The sequence below is a fragment of the Monodelphis domestica genome, chromosome 2 (assembly GCF_027887165.1).
Source record: "Monodelphis domestica isolate mMonDom1 chromosome 2, mMonDom1.pri, whole genome shotgun sequence".
Taxonomy (NCBI): Eukaryota; Metazoa; Chordata; class Mammalia; order Didelphimorphia; family Didelphidae; genus Monodelphis; species Monodelphis domestica.
Genome location: NC_077228.1, coordinates 481,208,138 through 481,226,348, shown reverse-complemented (window position 1 = coordinate 481,226,348; position 18,211 = coordinate 481,208,138). Strand labels below are relative to the sequence as shown.

General features: G+C 41.2%; 1 protein-coding gene across 1 annotated transcript; it reads right to left on the bottom strand.

Moving 5' to 3' along the window:
- Positions 1 to 1,291: 1,291 nt before the first annotated feature.
- LOC100033109 (acidic mammalian chitinase-like) lies at positions 1,292 to 14,354 on the bottom strand. Its single transcript, XM_001381953.3, has 11 exons — positions 14,312 to 14,354; positions 12,395 to 12,424; positions 12,096 to 12,297; positions 11,361 to 11,417; positions 10,792 to 10,957; positions 7,989 to 8,113; positions 6,848 to 6,971; positions 5,454 to 5,639; positions 4,263 to 4,379; positions 2,506 to 2,647; positions 1,292 to 1,567 (listed from the first exon to the last, which is right to left on the bottom strand). Exons 1-11 carry the CDS (start codon positions 14,334 to 14,336, stop codon positions 1,332 to 1,334), a joined length of 1,410 nt encoding a protein of 469 aa, XP_001381990.1. The 5' UTR covers positions 14,337 to 14,354; the 3' UTR covers positions 1,292 to 1,331.
- Between the last annotated feature and the right edge of the window lie 3,857 nt (positions 14,355 to 18,211).

Genomic DNA, 18,211 nt, shown 5'->3' with positions numbered 1-18,211 from the left:
TAGATATGAAATATATTAATATATTTTCCCAGAGTGAATTCTAGGCCCCAAGTTAATTTAGCCAAAGGGAAGATGATCCATCTGGGTCAGTTCCAGGATGAAAACCAGTCCATGTGAACCCAGAGTCTGGAGAGGGCCCTGGAATATGGGTTTACATTTTGCATGTATTCTGTATTCACTTCTCTATGCAAATCTTCTCCAGTGGAATGTAAGCTCTTTGTGGGCAAGAATTAGTTTGGTTTTGCCTCAGTGTCTGGAGCATAGCAAGTGATTAATAAATACTTGCTGTATAGGATTAAAACTCCATGGGAGAACAATCATTTTTCCAGTGGTGTGGAACTCTTTGTGACTCTTTTGGGTTTTACTTGGCAAAGATACTGAAGTGTTTGCCATTTCAATCTCCAACTTATTTTACTCATGGAGGCAAACAGTGCTAAGTGACTTGCCCAGGATTATAAACTGAGACCAGATTTCAGCCTAGGAAAATGAGTCCTCCTGACTTCAAGTCCAGGAATAGTAGAAAAAATAGAAGTTCTAGCGGCAAATGCAACTCCTACTTTCTGATCTTGGACAAGTCTTGTAATCTCCCTGTGACTCAGTTTCTCCATTTAAAAATGAATGGATTGGACTAAATGGCTTCTGAATCTCCTTCCAACTTTAAAGCTATGATGCCCCATAGAACACATAAGTGAAAGTGGATTATATATGCTAAAATTTGATTCAAATGTGTTCCTTATCCCAACCAGGTGGAGAAAATGCTTTGGCCAATGGGCAGAGCCTTCAGAGTATCAAGCCATTGCAGATATCTTAGAAAAAGGTCAAAAAATAAGTTCTCATCTACCCCCTTCTGCCAAGGGTGACAAAGTGCCATGGGGTGGTGGGGGAGAAGTCTTAAATCCTTAGCTAGGAATTTTGTCACCCAAGATAAAAATAATTTGATATGAGGGTTGGAGCCACCAGGTGGTTGGTTGGGCACTTACACAAAGGATTTTACAAGGATGATGTATTTGGGCTGAGAGAAGGAAATTTGCCCCTCACCTCTATAAACATTAGAAGGAAATATGTGATGTCCCAGAGAAAAAGACAGAAGGTGAAGGATGGGGGATAGGGATTACTATGGAAAGAAAGTCTTCATCTCTCTCTAACTTTCCCCTCCAAAATGTCGGTTTCTGAAGGCAAAGCCCTATTTTGTGTTATGGTAATTATTATAGTGTCCACTGCCATCCCCTGATGTTGCGGGTCACTAATGCCCAGACACCTAATTCAGCAAGACAGACAATTTGGGAATCAGTTGCAAAGTATATCTTTAATGATAATTTCTTCATGAAAGCTTATGACCAGTTACAACATGAACAGCTTGTGTCAAAGACTAGACCAGCCTGGCAAGCCTCTTCATAGGTCACTCCATTCACACAGTTGTAGAAAGCATTCTTGCTCTTGGGGTTTGCATAAAGACCATTGGACTTGCCAGCACAGAACCCACTGCCTCCTGAACTACCACCACCAGGGGCTGCTGTGACAATGGGAGCAATACTGGTGCCCAAGGTAGAGGTTGGCACTCGGCAACCTAAGGAAATAAGCATTTATTAAACATCTACTAAGAATCCAAATCCTTTACAAACATTATCTCATTTAATCAACACAATGACCTTGTGAGATAGGTGCTATTTTTAACCCTATTTTAAGGCTAGTAAATGTCTAAGACTGGATTTGAACTCAGGTCTTCCTAACTACAGGACCAGTGCTCTGGGCACTATGGTTCCACCTAGCTTCCTAAAGTGAGTAGATGGAGGCATTACCCCTACGTTCTCCAGGGGGTTCCTGACCAAGCATCAATCAGTAAACCCTCCCAAAGGCTTATGGTCCTTTGTAACTTGGTCTACATTCAGGGAGCTGTCCAGCAGAAGCAAGGCTCCATCATTCTAGATCCTCTCCTTGAGAATTAGTTTTCTCCCATAGCTTTCTGACACTTATTACTGTCATCTTGCTTAGCCTAGAAACTGATTCAACCAGCTTAATTCTATCCCTTACTTCCTGAGCAGCTACAAACTGATCTAGAGGGCCCATACTGCTTCCCCTTCCCTAAACTTCTCTGCTTTGTTCTAATCTTATCATCCCCCTTTTCTCTCTCTTTGATTTTTCTTGTCTCCTCATCAATTCCAGTGGTCAGTGGCTGAATTGGAAGCAATTAAAGTGTAAGGGGAATGATTTTTTCCCCATTTCTCTACCTCAGATCCTATATCTGCTTGCCCTATTTTGTTGAAGCCCATTTACCCATCTCTGCTAGAGGAGAACATTCACCCAACAAGCTTCAATCTTATAAGACTTCCTTGGTCTTCTGTTGACAGTTCCAGGATGGATATGCTTGGGTAAGTATAAAATGGGATAAAGTCTTTAAAATAAAATCAAGGTGAGAAGAGTTTCATATTGATATTTTTCCTCATTAACAACCTCTCTGCTGTGGAGTTTCCTGAATGATAGAAATGGAATAGGATCACTACTTACTGGGAGTGGAGACACCCAAGGCAGATTTGATGGCATTCATGAGTGGGTATTTGCCTTGTCCACAGAAAGTGCCAGTGAAGTCATCCAAGTCAATGGCCCAGACCATGGCTCCACCAAAATTGTTCTTCAGCAACCAGTCGGCCTGTTAGGGGAACCAGAGACATGTAGAGGGTATAGTCGATGGAGATTTCTCAACAGTCAAAGCCTTCGGGGTTACTATCTTAAGAGATGTGAACTGAAAAATGAGAAAAGAGAGTGGAGCTGAAAGATAAAGGTAGAGGCTAAGCCAGTGAGGTGCCATAATGGATAGAGTATGAGTTTGGAATCAGGAAGTCCTAAATTCAAATCTTGTCTCAGACGATTATGTGATCTTGGACAAATAACATGGTTGAATTTCAAGCTTAATTTTGTCATTTGTAAAATGAGGGAGTTTGGCTCAATGACCTGTAAGGTACCCTCTAAGTTTATAATTTTGTGAGTTAGAGAATTTATCTCCCTATACCTCCAGGTTCAAAACAGAGAGAGATAGTTTGAGGGCAAGTGAAGAGAAGAATGCATGAAGAGAAGAATCCAACTTTAAATGGATTAATGGAGATTTTTAAAACAAGAAAGTCTTGCCAAGGAAGAAAAGGAGGAAATCCTGTATCTAAAAGCAGAAATTTATTTCTTAACTCTGACCTGTTATTGAGAATGTTCTCTGAATGACTCCTATGGGCCCTGGGATTCCTGGTGGGATTATACTATGAGAGAACTAGAGTATCTACCACAAGGTGAAGGTAGAGAGTAAGGGTGAGAATTATGCAACCCAAAGAGTAGAAAATGGAGCTGAACTTGCCTCTTTTTGGGATCTTGGCAAATATACAACAAGATTAATAGGCAGTGCTCACCCTATATTTTATCATACCTGGGACCCTAAAGAGCTTTCTCTTCTCTTCTTTTTTTTTTTTGTTATCTTGGGGTATGAGGGAAAGATTTTCTCTAGTGAAGGGGTTCTTAATTTGGAGTCCATGGACTCACAATACATCTGGGTGTAGATTTTAGGACACCGGTGAGAACTTGAATGGGGAAAATGACATTTTTATTTTAATATAATCGATTTCTATTATCATCCAAAGTCCTTTATTTTCTGCATTTAAAGGCATGATTCTGCAAAGGGATCCTGAATCGTCACCAAATTCCAACAAAAAAAAAACAAGATTAAGAACACCCAATTTAGAACTAACATGCCAGGGAGGACCTTTTGAACAACAGAAGACACAAGAGGATACACAGCTTCTTTAAAAAAATCATTGAGGGGGTAGCTGGGTAGCTCAGTGGATTGAGAGCCAGACCTAGAGATGGGAGGTCCTAGGTTCAAATCTAGCCTCAGACACTTCCCAGCTGTGTGACCCTGGGCAAGTCACTTAACCCCCATTGCCTAGCCCTTACCACTCTTCTGCCTTGGAGCCAATACATAGTATTGACTCCAAGACAGAAGGTAAGGGTTTAAAAAAAATCATTGAACAAAGCCCAGATCACTTAGGATTCAGTTTCTTTGGTTCTGGGCATGCCAGTAAAGCTAGCTGATAACAATGAATCATTAAGACCAAGGAAAGAAGAGCAAGAGAAAAAACACATTGAAATGTTTGAGAGAGGGATAGAAGAATGTAGCACAGATGGAGGGATGGTAGAATGCCACTAGTGATTATTGTGGGTATTAAATCTGTGGGTCTTCCACCTTTGTTCCAAACTGTATGGGGTAAAGAAGCAGGACACACCTTGATAGTGAAACTCTTGGGGTTGTCATAGCCAATCCATTGGTTTCCTTTGTAGGCATAGGGAACCTCTTGAGGGGCATTCCACACTTCAGTGGCACCTTTCAGGAAGCCACAGACCTAGAACAGAAAATGAGAAATTTGGCTCATGCTGTTGTAGTAATCTTGAGTAAATCACTTCTCTCTGGACTTTGGTTTCCTCATCTGTGAAATGGGGCTGGATTAAATAACCTTTTAGTCTCCTTTCAGCTGTAACAACCTGGGACAACAGATTTCAGGAGCTAGAACATTCTTCTGCTCTGTCTATTTCTCCATTAAATCTGGCTGCCATTTTCCTTTCCTGGGAGAATGTACTGCCCTCTAATTTCCTGGAGTATCAATAGGACTAAAAGATATCTAAAGCTTCAATCTCAACTTAATTCTCTTACTTTCATTTTAGATTAAATGCCTTATAGCTTCATAAAAAATTCACTAAATTCAAGCCTGAAGGTCTGGGATCTAGTCCTGATTGTGCTACTAATGAGCTGTGTGACCTTAGGTAAATCACTTTTTCTTACTGGACTTCAGTTCCTTTAAGTACATAATATAATTTGCCTCATGCACATGGAAGGATAGTGAGGACACTTACATTGGGGATAGATATGATAATCCTTGGGAAAGTTCAAATTGAAGGTACTAGGGGCAGTTAGATGGCACAGTGCATAGACACCAAGCCTAGAATCAGAAGGACCTGGATTCAAATCTGGGCTCACACATTTCCTAGCTGTGTGACCCTGGGCAAGTCATTTAACCCCCATTGGCTAGCCCTTTCCACTCTTCTGCCTTAGAACCAATACACAGTATTGATTCTAAGATGGAAGATAAGGGTTAAAAAAAACCCCAGGGATTATAATATCTGTCAGGAGTCCCTATTTTGAAGGTAGGGACACTTTCAGTCTTTTTTTGTTTTTACATTCTTTTCAATGTTTTATGCACATATTTTTGGTACCTAATAAATTTAAAAGTTGAATAAAATTTTAGAATTATATTGAACAGCCTTATCCTGACCCATCTCTGTGCCCATGAATCCAGCTCCACCCAAATCAGCAACTTAGTGCTCTAGGATACAGAGTAGAGCCTCTCATCTGTGTTTACCCAGATGAGCAGATGTTATAGACATCCCTGTGGATCCACCAACCTCGATGTGGACCTCACCTCAAAATAGGCGAGAGTGCCAGCTTCCTGAGTGTAGGGTCCAGCAGCACCAGGGCCAGAGGTGGGAGCATCCAAGCCGTGGTTGGAGGGGTTGGTGAGGGTGAAGGTCCGGGCATAGGCACCAAACCCAACCATCAGCTTTTCAGCAGGAGCCCCTTGGTTCTTCCAGTAGTTCATGGCATAGTCCTTAGGGACAAAGTAGGGGAGGCAGTTAGAAAGCCGCCATGCTGGGACAGCTGTAGGTATGTGCCCAGCCACTTGTGGAGTAATCTACCCTGTCTGTATTTCTCCATGCCAACATTGTTATCTTTGGGTACTGCTCCGACACAAGACAACCTGGCAAAAAACGTAAGAGGGAAGCAAGAAGCTTCCCGCAAGGGGACCATTTCCCCAAGTATAGAGGATCATTATTGTCTCATTTCATACTAGTCAATCAGTCAATAACACTTATTAAGTGCCTACTACTAGGTGCCAGGCATTGTGCTAAGTGCTACAGATACAAAGAAATACAAAAGAGGGTACCTGCCCTCGAGGAGCTCATAATCTAACGGGGAGCTCACAGTCTAGACTGGAGGCTTTCTGAGAGCAAGGGACCATGTCTTCTTTATCACTGTATCCTTCCTAGTACCTAATAAAGATCAGGCTCCTATGAGGTATTTAACAGGTACGGTTATTAAGAAAATGACTTGGAAAAACAAATGTTCTCAATTTCTTATCTCCCTCTTTTCCCTCTAAAATTCTCAATTGAGGAACAACTCAGTCCCCAAATGCCCCCATTTCTTTTCTCTTTTGCTGATCTAAGAGATTTTACCAACCACTCTCCATTATCTATGTTGAAGCTACTACTTTCAGAATGCCCATTTTAAAATTCCAGACTAACTTCTCATGCATCATCAGCACCAATGAGAATTTTAAAAGATTTTCCTCATTGGGTGAGAATCATATCTTTGTCTTGGAATAAAGAGAAAGGATTTGGGGATTCTTTTATATTATTGCTGTTCATGCCACTATTCCCCTCATTTAAGCACAAAGAGTGGAAAGGTGAGGGCAGCTGATTTTGAATTGGAGGGCAGGGGTAGGAAAAGAGGAAACAGGGGAAGAAGAGGGACTGTGGAAAGCACCCTAGGCTTAGAATCAAAGGAGCTCTACTATTTACTCTATAAGAGACCTTGAGCAATTTTTTAAAGCCTCCACATCTATCTCTTCTCTCAAACAAAAGTGCTAGACCTAAATGAACTCTCCCAGCTTTCCATCTGTGATATGTGACCTATTCCCGCAGCCTTCTGCAACCTCCCAAAGACCCCATGGTACATTGCCTTCCCTTCACTACCCTTCCTGTCCAAAGGCTCAAGGTGGAAATCTTGTCTGAGCTTTCATGACAGAGCTTTCCTTACCACATTAAAGTAGATGTAGTCACCCTTGTCATTGGGTCCAGCAAACAGAGGACTATCCTCTCCAGTAAAGCCCTCCCAGGAGCCCCTCAAGTCATAAGTCATCACGTTGATAAGATCCATGTACCTTAGGTTGAGGAGGAAAAGAGAGAAGTAATCCAAGGAAAATCAGGCTCATCATCTCCACTCCATTCCCTATGTGGATCGTACCTCATTCCCTTTAATGTCTCTATTTCCTAGGTCTTGTCCAGCATGAAGTCTTTCCCCCCCCCCCAATACCATTCACTTGGGGCTCACTTGTCCATCCCTGGTCCCTTTCTATTGTGTTGTTTTGTAATTTTTGCTCAAATTTGTTTCATGTATTTGTATGTTGGCTTCTAAACAGGATACACAATGACTACAACAAGGTAAATGGGAAGAATAAGTATAAAACCATGGAAAATTAATGTTGTAAAATGATGAAGAGTGTTGGAGCTTAGCTCTAAAGAAGAGATAGGAAAAGATATCCCTGTTCTACCCCTTTGCTGAAGAGGTCCACAGGAATAATACAATGCACATATTTTCAAGCTTTTTCAATAGATGGGTCAGTTTTGCTGATTTTTCCCTTTTTAAAAAATGTATCTGATTTTATTTTGATTTTTGTTTTTTTCTTCCTTTAAAAATGTGAAGAAAGAAACATACAATGGAAAATTTAATAATGTTTAAAAAAGATATCAATAAAATTTTATTTTTAAAAAATGGCTACAAGGACCTCAAGGGAAGGAAATAGATAGAATCCATCTGCTACCAGAGTATACCTTGCAGATTATAGATACTTAGAGCTTATAGGGCTTGCTTGGAGTTTTGCAGATCACTTTCATGAAGGGGAGGAAAGTAAATAAATTTTTTTCTATGCTCAGGACATAGGAGAAATTTGGGGTAGTTGGTGATATGGAGGAGCCTCTTTTGCTCCAGAGAATTTTGCAAATAATTCTAACACTAAGATCAAAATTAGGTCTGTGAATGGAAACCCCTTCTAGATCGCCAGTCTCCTAGGGTTCTGACTTGCTTTCCCCTTGATGAAGTCTATGTGATCAGCTCCCCTCCCTCTGTGGCTCAGTTAAACCCCGACATGAGAACTTCCATGGAACTGGGCGACACTTACTTGGACATCTCAGGGATCTGGTAGGCTGTCTCAATGGTGCTTTTGCCAGCAGACACAGCAGCAGAAATCAGGAGCCGGGGCTTGTTGCTCTGAGTAGCCTCTTGCTCGAAAGCTTCATACATTTCCTGGAATAGAGAGGGCACAGACCTCATATTGTAAAGTCTCTTGTCTGTCTCTCTGTCTGTCTATCTGTCTGTCTGTCTCATCATAGTCTTTAAAGACAGAACTCAGAGACATTCAATTTTCCATATAATTACACACCCTCTTGCAATATCTGATTATCAGGGTCCTGAAACTGGAGAAGTATAGAGAAGAGAAAGAAGCCCAAGATAGAATAAAAAGTTTCACGCTTTGACTTAGAAGATCTGAGTTCAAGTTCCAGTATTGCCATTTTCTAATAATGTGACATTAGACAAGTCACAACCTTTTTGAACCTGTTTCTGTGCTATTTACACTAGATGATCTCTGAAATTCCTCAAAGCTTTAATTGTGTGTGTGCATGCATGCGTGTGTGTGCATGTGTGTGTGTGTGTGTGTGATTTTAAGCTCCACAAAGACAAGGACTGGGTATCCAAAGTCTCTTCAATTTGACAGGACCTGCTGGCATAACCTTTGAAAACCCATCCGAGGGGGCAGGTTGTTGACTCAGCGCATCAAGGGACAGGCTTAGAGGCAGGAAGGAGGAAGACTGGATTCAAATCTGGCCTCAGACACTTCCTAGCTGTCACTTAGCCCCCATTGTCTAGCCCTTACTGCTCTTCTGCCTTGGCACTAATACGCAGTATTGATTCTAAGATGAAAGGTAAGGGTTTAAAAAAGACAAAAGAAAACCATCTGATAATTTGATTGTATGTTATTAGATTAATCGAGGATGGGATCAAAATACACTTAAGTGAATGGTTGGGAGAGAATGAAAGGAATTCTAGAAAGTTGTTGGGAGATATAAATGGCCAAAGGAAAGCACAATTGTGGTTGGCAAGCTCACCCCATGGGGACATTCCATAAAGGCCACATAAAGGTAGACATTTGAATAGTGGGCTCATAGGTTAATGAGATATGCCCAGCCACTTCTGGGGATAAAGCCTCTAGGACACTCCCCAAAGGAGAGCTGTTAAGAGAAGACGGAAAGAGCTTCTGCCTATAAAACGTTATGAAGACCCCCTTTGGATAGCATATAAAAGAATTCATTTGAGTGGGGGGAGTGTGTCTTTTGGGCATCTACCATTCAAATGCCACCTCTTCAATGGCCCCAGAGCCAACGCCTAAAATATGCTACTAATTCCTGGCAGCAAGGAATAAGAACAGTGACTGGGTGGATACATGGGTGTATGTACAATATGTGCATGTGGATATGTTAGAATGTGTCAGTGGACATTTGTGACAGATAAAGTTTGTTGTTGTTGTTTTTTAACCCCTTACCTTCCACCTTGGAATTAATATTGTATATTGGTTCCAAGGCAGAAGAGCAGTAAGGGCTAGGCAGTAGGGGTTCAGTGACTTGCCCAGGGTCACACAGTTAGGAAGTGTCTGAGGTTAGATTTGAACCCAGGACCTCCTGTCTCTCTGGTCCTGGCTCTCAATCCACTGAGCCACCCAGCTGCCCCCTAAAATTTTAAAATGTCAGAATTTTGTTCCTATTAGTATGGGACCGTGGAAAGACTGCTGCTCTGGGAGTTTGAGAATCTGCCTTTGCTTCTCAGCTGTGCTGCTTACTGCCTGAAAGATCCTAAACAAGTCATGTCACTTAGTTCTAAAATTTCCTTATTTGTAAAATGTTTTTTCCAGTAGCTACGTATGGATGTGAGAGTTGGACTCTAAGGAAAACTGAGGACCTCAGGAGCAGACTTATTGAATTACGGTGCTGGAAAAGACTTTTGAGAGTCCCTTGAACAGCAAGGAGATCAAATCTGTTAAAGAAATGAAGTCAGACTATTCACTTCGGAGTCAAATATTGATGATGAAGATTAAATACTTTGACTACATAACAAGAAGGCAGAACCCATTGGAAGACACCCTTTTGTTGCAAAAGATCGAAGGTAAAAGGAGACTAAAAGTTGAGATGATTAAACAATGCCATGGAAACAATAAACATGAACTTGGAAAGACTTTGGGAGATAGCAGAAGACAGAAGGATCTGGCATGTTTGTGGGGTCACAAAGAGTCAGATACAATGGAATGAACAACAAATTTGTAAAATGAAGGGCTTGGACTAGATATCCTTTCGGGTTCCTTTCCAGCTCCAAATCTATGGTCCTATGTTCCTACGACATTTGAAGTCCCTTCCAGTTCTATCAACTTATATCTAAGTCATAGCCTTACCTGGTTTAGGGAATAATGACCCTCATCCACACTATTGTCTTGCCCAACTGACCCTGAATATGGAATATCTAAGATCTGGGGAAATCACTTAATCTTCCTAGAAATTATTTTCTTCATCTGTAAAATGAGTAAGGTAGAATTGGATGATTCCTACATTTCCTACCTCTAAGTCTTGTGGCATTATATGACCTAGCTTTCATTCCTCCTCCTCTTTCATCCCTCTTTCACTCATTTGGTTTACCTTCTCTCCTTCATACAGTTGCTTCTTCTCAGTGCCAATATCCACCCTTTTGAGAATTATTCCCTCGTATATCAATCTCTTTAGAGATTCCTCTGGGCTCTCTCTCTTCCTCTCCCTTCAAGTCTTAAGTTGATCAGAAAAAGCATCAATCCGCACCCCATTCAAGGAGTTCCTCTTTGGATAGGCAGCCCTGGGGCAGGGCTGGGGTTCTCCTATCTTTGGACAGTAGGGAGAGACCGTTACCTTCAATAGGACAGTAAAGAGCTGTTGGGTATCTGCTGGGCTGCCACGGTTACCAGGGTACTCCCAGTCAATGTCCAGCCCATCGAAGTTGTACTTCCTCAGAAACTGGATGGCTGACTGGATGAAGGTCTGGCGGTTTGCAGCAGTGGCAACCATGTCAGAGAACCTAGAATCAGCAACAACAAAGAAAATGATAGCAGCCTTAATTAAGCTCTCCTAGGAGTTGATAGAGAACCCATTCCTTGGTGGCTTGGTCTTCATTTACTTTCAAGGGACCAGAGTTTCTAGTGGTCAGGGATCTTGGGTACTTGTTGAGTTTGCCATAAGGATATTGCTCTGGTCTGACCCCAGACCCCCAATAGGATGCTAATGAGGAAATATCTAACTGCTTGACTGAAAATAGCTTTAGGCAGTAGCATCATGGGAACACTCACTTTAGAAAGACTCAGAGAGGTTTTTTTCTAGGTTTAGATTGGGAAGGGGAAGGGAACTGGAGGAAGAAATGAATTGGGGTGGGAGGGAAGAGTAGTTCTGCTTTAGCTACTGCTACTAAAATTCTTATGCTTTACCCCTGAGTTCCAAAATTCCAGCCTCCAACAGACAGCAGGGTTTTCAGCTCGGTGTTACTGTTGATAGAAAGTTACCTGGTTTATAGAAATGTCTCTGGCAAAGTAAACCAACCCTCCCATGGGCAAAACAGTATTTCATATTGAATAATCTATTCCTATATTTGGAATAACAATCTCACAGTGCATTCTAAAGCTTTGCCTTCCCACCTGTTATTGGGAATCATCATCCTTTGATCTATTTCCTTCCTTCCTTCCTTCCTTCCTTCCTTCCTTCCTTCCTTCCTTCCTTCCTTCCTTCCTTCCTTCCTTCCTTCCTTCCTTCCTTCCTTCCTTCCTTCCTTCCTTCCTTCCTTTCTTCCTTCCTTCCTTCCTTCCTTTCTTCCTTCCTTCCTTCCTTCCTTTCTTCCTTCCTTTCTTCCTTCGTTCCTTCCTTCCTTCGTTCCTTCATTCGTTCGTTCGTTCCTTCCTTCCTTCCTTCCTTCCTTCCTTCCTTCCTTCCTTCCTTCCTTCCTTCCTTTCCTTCCCTTTCCTTTGTTTTGCACAGCTAATAAGTGTCCAAGGCAGAACTTGAACGCATATCTTACTGACTCCAACTCTAACTCTCTCCTCACTGTGCTCTCTCCAGGAGGGACTAAGTGTTGTAGACAGATTCTAAAATCTACTTGTCTTTGGAAACTTTCTGTATCCTTAGTCAAAACTTCCTGTCAGGAGTAGAGAACCCAGTCTAGGACTTACTAGGTCTTGAGATTGTTGATGCCAGCGTAGAGGGCCTCGTCATTCCACTCGATGGTTTTGATTTGGTTATTGGCCATGCCAGCGAAGGCATAGATGATGTGAGTGCAAAGGCAGGGGTCCACATTCTCAGGCATGTAGCGGGCAATCCCAGGACGGTACTGACTCCAGTTGGTGAAGTAACAGACAATGTTGACGGCTGAACCTGGAATCGCAGAAGAGAGAGAATGGGAATAACATGAGCTGCTTAACTATCGTCCCAAATTCATCTACCTTCCCAGACCAGGAGCAAACATACTTACCCAGCTGCAGCTGCAGCAGGAGGGCCAGACCTAAAGAAGGAAAGAGAATCTCATTAGATTAGAGGATGCTGGACAGACCCTTTTCCTGGCTTGAAAGTGGCAAGCCTAAAACTCTAAATGGGCAGTAAAGAGGAGAGGATGAAGAACAGGAGTCATCACTACTACTGGTCTATACTCCTTGGAGGAAAGAACTGTTAAGTGAGCCCAATAATCAGATCTGCAGTTCTCTGAAACAGTTAGCAATCTTTTTTTCTCAGAGAAGCGGGCAAGACTGGGTATAACAAAACTGAAATTATGTCATTTAGCCCCAACATCCAGTGGCCCAGCAATTCTTCTCACAGGATCATAGAATGTCAGAGTTAGAAGGGACCACAGAGGCCCACTAGTCCCAACTCCACCTGAACAAACATCCCATGATTTTATAACATTCCTGACAAGTAGTCACGCAGCTTCAGGAAGTTTTTGCCTTTCTTTGTATTTTCAGAACTTAGCTCATTTCCTTGAGCACAGTTAAATTTTAATAAATGCTTTAGGCAGCCAAGAGGCACAGTGAATGGGGTATTGGGATTTGAAGTCAAGAAGACTCATTTTCCTGAGTTCAAATCTGTCCTAGATACTTACTAAGCTTTGTGGCCCTGTGCAAGTCACTTAACCCTCTTTGCCTCAGTTTCCCCATATGTAAAATGTGCTGAAGAAGGAAGTGGAAAAAGAACTCCAGTATCTTTGTCAAGAAAACCCCAAAAGATATCACAAAGAGTCATACACAACTGAACAACAACAAATGAGTGCTTGTTGAATGTATGACTGACTTTCAGTGACAGTAAAACCACTGCCTCCTGAGGTAGCCACAGTACCGATAGCTCGAATACAAACTATTATTAATTGTTTAATCAATAACATTAAAATTATTATTTCAGTTAATAAAAGCATTTTCATTTAATTAATAAATCAGTGATATAGAATTATAGTACTTATTTTAATTAATAAAATAATTGATAATTAAGTGACACCTATAAAATTCTTAATAAATAATTATTAATAATTAGTTCAGAAATTTTTCTTGAAACCCAAATATATCACTTAGTACTGCCCAAAGAAGACAAATTGAATACCTTCTCCAGGTGATAGTCCTTCAGAAAGTTAACAGTTGTGATCATATCCTCCCACTGTCTTTTCTCCAGTCTTCTTTCCTGACTTCATCCCCGTTTCTCTAGATGTGACTATCATACGTCTTTCAACAATCTCTACTTGGTTTATACAAGTTTTTCCCCTATCCCTTTCCTTTAATTCTCTATCCCCTTCCCCAAACCTCATCCTCACAGTCAATTCTGTTCTTTGGGGCTTGGAAATGAAATTTTAATAGTTCTCTTCTCCCAAGTGGGTCTCTTCTAAGTACTAAGTTAACTATTTCAGGTGCTATTCTTTTATCTCTGTTTATCCCTCCTTCCCCCATACTAAAAGGACTTTACAGGTGAAAATACAGTTCCATTTTTCTTTGCTATTTGTTCCATTTGATGGGCTAGCTTAATTTCATCAACCAGAGGGACTACTTTGGCCCCACCAATCATTAATTGAATCAGTTAATCAATAAATCCATCAATAAATTTTTTTTAGTATCTGACATCAAGCTGGCACTTCAAGGTAATTAGTATGAAAACAACCCGACTATCAGGATGGTGTCATCCTGTGGCACATGCCCTATTCAAAGATTTTCCCTCTCCAAGGAACCAGAATACATAAGTCATGAGCAAAGAAGTTCTAGGCAGTGGCAGTGACAGCTTGGAGAATTGATGGATAGATGAATGGATAGATGGAAGAATAGACGGGAAAGAGAAATTTGGGAAGACAATCTCCAGGAAAGGAGAAAGAGTAACTCTCCTTGAAGGTACTGTCTCATTCACCCAGATACAAACTCACCAGTGAGGATCAGCAGTTTGCCCATTTTAATGCTGGGTTGTGACTACGAGGTCCTGGACCAACTGAGCTCTTGCCTTGCTTTTATAGGGAGTCATGGTGGCCTGCCTCCTGCCCCTACCCACCTCCTTGAGGTGAAGTTCAGTGGTTCCAATGGTGGGGTGATGGAGGTATGAACTTACACTTGGCACCCCTCCATCTCCTCTGAATCTTATCTGTGTGTTCCATCTTGTGTAATTAGCCCAAAGTATAGGGAACACGAGAGTGGAAATTTCTGAAGTAACTTTGTTTGTTGACTGAAGTTATTGACCATTGTGGTAGAAAAACAGTCACATGCAAGAGGCCACCTCAAAGAGACAAAGTCACTGCATGTGTGACAGGGAAATCACTTTAAAAGACTGATATATATTAATTTAAGGTCACCAAGGAATTAGCTATGTAATTCCTAAATGAAAAGTCAAGTCAGCAGTCAACCTTTTATAGAGTTTAATTACAAACAGGAGGAAGAAAGGAATTAGAGATAGAGAGAGAGAGGGAGAGAGAAAGGGGAGAGAAGGGAATAGGGCTTAAATACCCCTTCTGTTTAGGCTGGGCCAAAAGGCCCAAGCCCTTAGATAGCTGAGGCAAAGAAAAGAGATCAGTCCCTATCACTCACGTGACCAAAATGGAGAAACAGTCTCAGGGGCCTCCACCTCCAGCTTCCTTCAGAGCCAACTCTCAAAGCACCACCTCTCAGAGCAAAAACCTCTCCAACCAACCACCCTCAGTCCTCAGACCCCTCTATCTTTAAGGAAACCATCCAAGTTCCCTCCCCTCAGTTCTCACATCTATCAATCACTGTCCATGTCTTCCCTGTGCCAATGGTGGCTCTAGCTTAACCCAGGATCGCCCAGAGGTCTGTGGCTTTGCACATGTCTGTTGAAGGTCATATTCTCAAATAATTAAATCTTGATCCTTTGCTGCAGCCCTTCCTAAATCCTGTTAGGACTGAGTGGGGTGGAAATTGTATTTTCCAAGACCTGGTTCTGTCATTCCAAGTATCTCTTTTGTATCAATTCTAAAATCAATCATGACTCAAAGAACTTCCTGTTCTATGCTTAAGCATAGGTCAAAGCCCTTTCCATTGTTCAGCAAAAGGTTTCTGTCCTAAAGTAATCTTAAGAAGGGAGGAGGAGGAACCTCCCGTGCCAATGGGGTTCACATTCCAATAGAGTTCCCACTATCAATAGGAAATTTTTCAAGTATGAAATTTCCCAATGGTGAAATTTCCAACATTTATAAGTCTAAGAAATTTTAAGGTTTACACATGAGAAGAAGGGCTCCCTCCCAGGGTAGCTGGGAGCTTGTGAAGAGTTGTGAAGAGAGAAGATAGGCTTCTTATTGGGCCTACTCTCCCTAGTTGATGGGGAATTACTCTCTAGGTCTACCCTTTGTCATGACTGAAAAGTAAGAGAAATTTGTCCTTACCAAACTACCCCTTCTTCTTTGGTATGCTCCTGTTGTCAGAGCTGAAATGGTGGATTGGTGCCCATTTATAGAAAGCTTTAAACACCAGAATAAGCAGTTTGGACTTTATTTGGTTAACAATGGGGAGCCAATGAAGAGTTTTGAGCAGAAGAATGACATGATGAGACCTGTTCATGAATAAGATTACTCTGGCAGCAGGAGTTTGGAAAGGAGAGACTGGAGACACAGAGCAGTTAAGGGACTATTATAGTACTCCTAGGAAGAGATGATAAGTCTCACTAGTGTCAGGACAATGGGAATCGATAAGCCTGGAGAGAGGGTGGGAGGGTACTCTCATCATCAGGATTTCAGGACAGATAATAGGACTATAATAAGCCAGGAAGACATATTGGGTTAGATACAGACTCACTGGATTTCTTCAGTCACATTATGTGGTCAACCATCTACACTGTCTTTAGAAAACCCTGGATGCATGTAATTCCTCATTAATCTTTTCCTTCCTTTAGCATGGCCTTTGTTAGACTTTCTCCATCAGCTTTGTAGAGAATTACTGTGCCTTTAAGGGCCATAGGAAAAAAAAACTAGTTCTAGAAACTCAGACATGAGTTACTGGCTTCACCAGTGTCACATAGCATTTATTAGACACCTACTTTGTGCCAGGCACTGTGCTGAGCACTGAAGGTGCAAAGAAAGGGAAAAAATGCTTTCAGTGGGAAGGCATCATTTTCTTCTGTTTTGGTTCTATAAAGGTAGGAAGTAGAAACAAATGAGGAAAAAAGAAAATCACCTCCATTATCTACCTAAGTCTTAAGGCTTTATAAAATAAGGAAGTTGGGCTATGTCACTTGCCACTATGATTTTCATAAAAACAAAAGAATGGAGAAATTCCTAGTTAGATTTTGACTTATGCATCTGTCCACATCTCTCAAGGCAACTTGATCTGATGGGAAGAGGGTCTAGGGAGCTTTGAAGGGAGAGGAGAGAGTTTGCAACTGCTGTTGATGACTTGTGTCTCCTGGGACCCTGGCTTAGAAATAATACTCTAGAAAAAATACCCTTTGCAAACATGGGAGGTTTGCACATATTTCCCAGACTTTTTCCCTGTGTATTGATCAGGAGCTTTTTGCCTTCTTTTTCTTTCTTTCTTTTCTTGTCTTTAAAAAATACTATTTGTTCCTTGCCAAGAAAACTCCAAATGGGATCACAAAGAATTGGACAGTCCTGAAACGTGGTTGAACAACACATTTGTTATATGGTATGATTCTCTATTAGGGGATGAGCAAGAGGTACTAGGGAAACCTATAATGATCTATAAAAACAAAAGAACAATAAAAACATTTTTAAAAAGAAAGAGAGAAAGAAAAAACTAGACAGTCCCTGGTGTCAGGAGTTCTCACTTTAATTGACAGAGATACTATATTAGGTGAATAGGAAGGCCTGGAAGACCTAAATAATGCAGCAGTAAATGAAGAAGTAGAAGTGGGGAAGAGTGATAGAGAGATTACTGAAGTATTTAAGTTGGCAATGCTGACTTCCCCAGTTCCACTTCTCAGTGTCATTATATGTTAAAAGAAAGTTTGAATGAGTTGATCCCTAACATTAATTCACTCTAAATCTTTATAATTACTTGATTTCATAATTCAACATGATCCCTTAGCCTCTATTACCCTGATTTGACCGAAAGTCCATTTGCCATTTTACTTTATTATCCCTGTCTAGCTCCCATCTGCCAAGGCCAGCTTGGGAAATCAGATTCTACTAATACATTTAAAATACTCTAGGAGCTCCCTTTGAAGAGGTGGGAGGTTGGTACATATTTTCCAGACTTTTTTTCCCTGATGCATTGATCAGAAATTTGTTTGTCTTCTTTTTCTTTCTTTCTTTTCATCTGACCATCTTCCAAACCAGTTGCTGTTTCCATATCCCTTTCTTTGAAATTTGATAACATACTCAGGAGGGAAGGAAGCCAATTGCAACCTTCTCAGAAATCCACCATGTTTTATGATCCTTTGATTTGAGATCTCTGGCCTACGGCCATCAAAGCAATCAGAGCCCTTGAAAGACAGTTCAATGTATCTCATATTCCCAGAATCTTAAGAAACTTTGAAAACTTAAAACTGACTTAGAACACAAAGGTTATTTTTTACTCATGGCTCCCAAATACCTGTTTCTCCTTAATTTCCTTTACCTGGGACCTAGGACTCAGACAGGGTCCAACTTGAACTGAATAGGAATCAGCCAGAACAGGACTCCAGTGCCCCAAGCTTCTAGAACATACCCTCTGAGGTTGTCTTCTATCTACTTTCTAATCTATTTTGTTACTTATGTGTCATTACCTCCATTAGAATGTGAGCTTCTTGTGGGCAGGGGTGGGTTTTATTTTCCCTGTAACCTAAACCTGGCACATAGTAAGCCTTAATAAATGAGTGATGACTG

Bases quoted from the DNA above. Each gene is read 5' to 3' on its own strand.
- LOC100033109 (XM_001381953.3), bottom strand. From the start codon at position 14,336: ATGGGCAAACTGCTGATCCTCACTG. The intron at 10,958-11,360 runs GTAAAGCATAAG...TGCTGATTCTAG, and splicing joins TGGAATTTTGGAACTCAGGG to GTTCTCTGACATGGTTGCCA. The intron at 1,568-2,505 runs GTAAGTAGTGAT...TTATTTCCTTAG, and splicing joins CTTGGGTGTCTCCACTCCCA to GTTGCCGAGTGCCAACCTCT.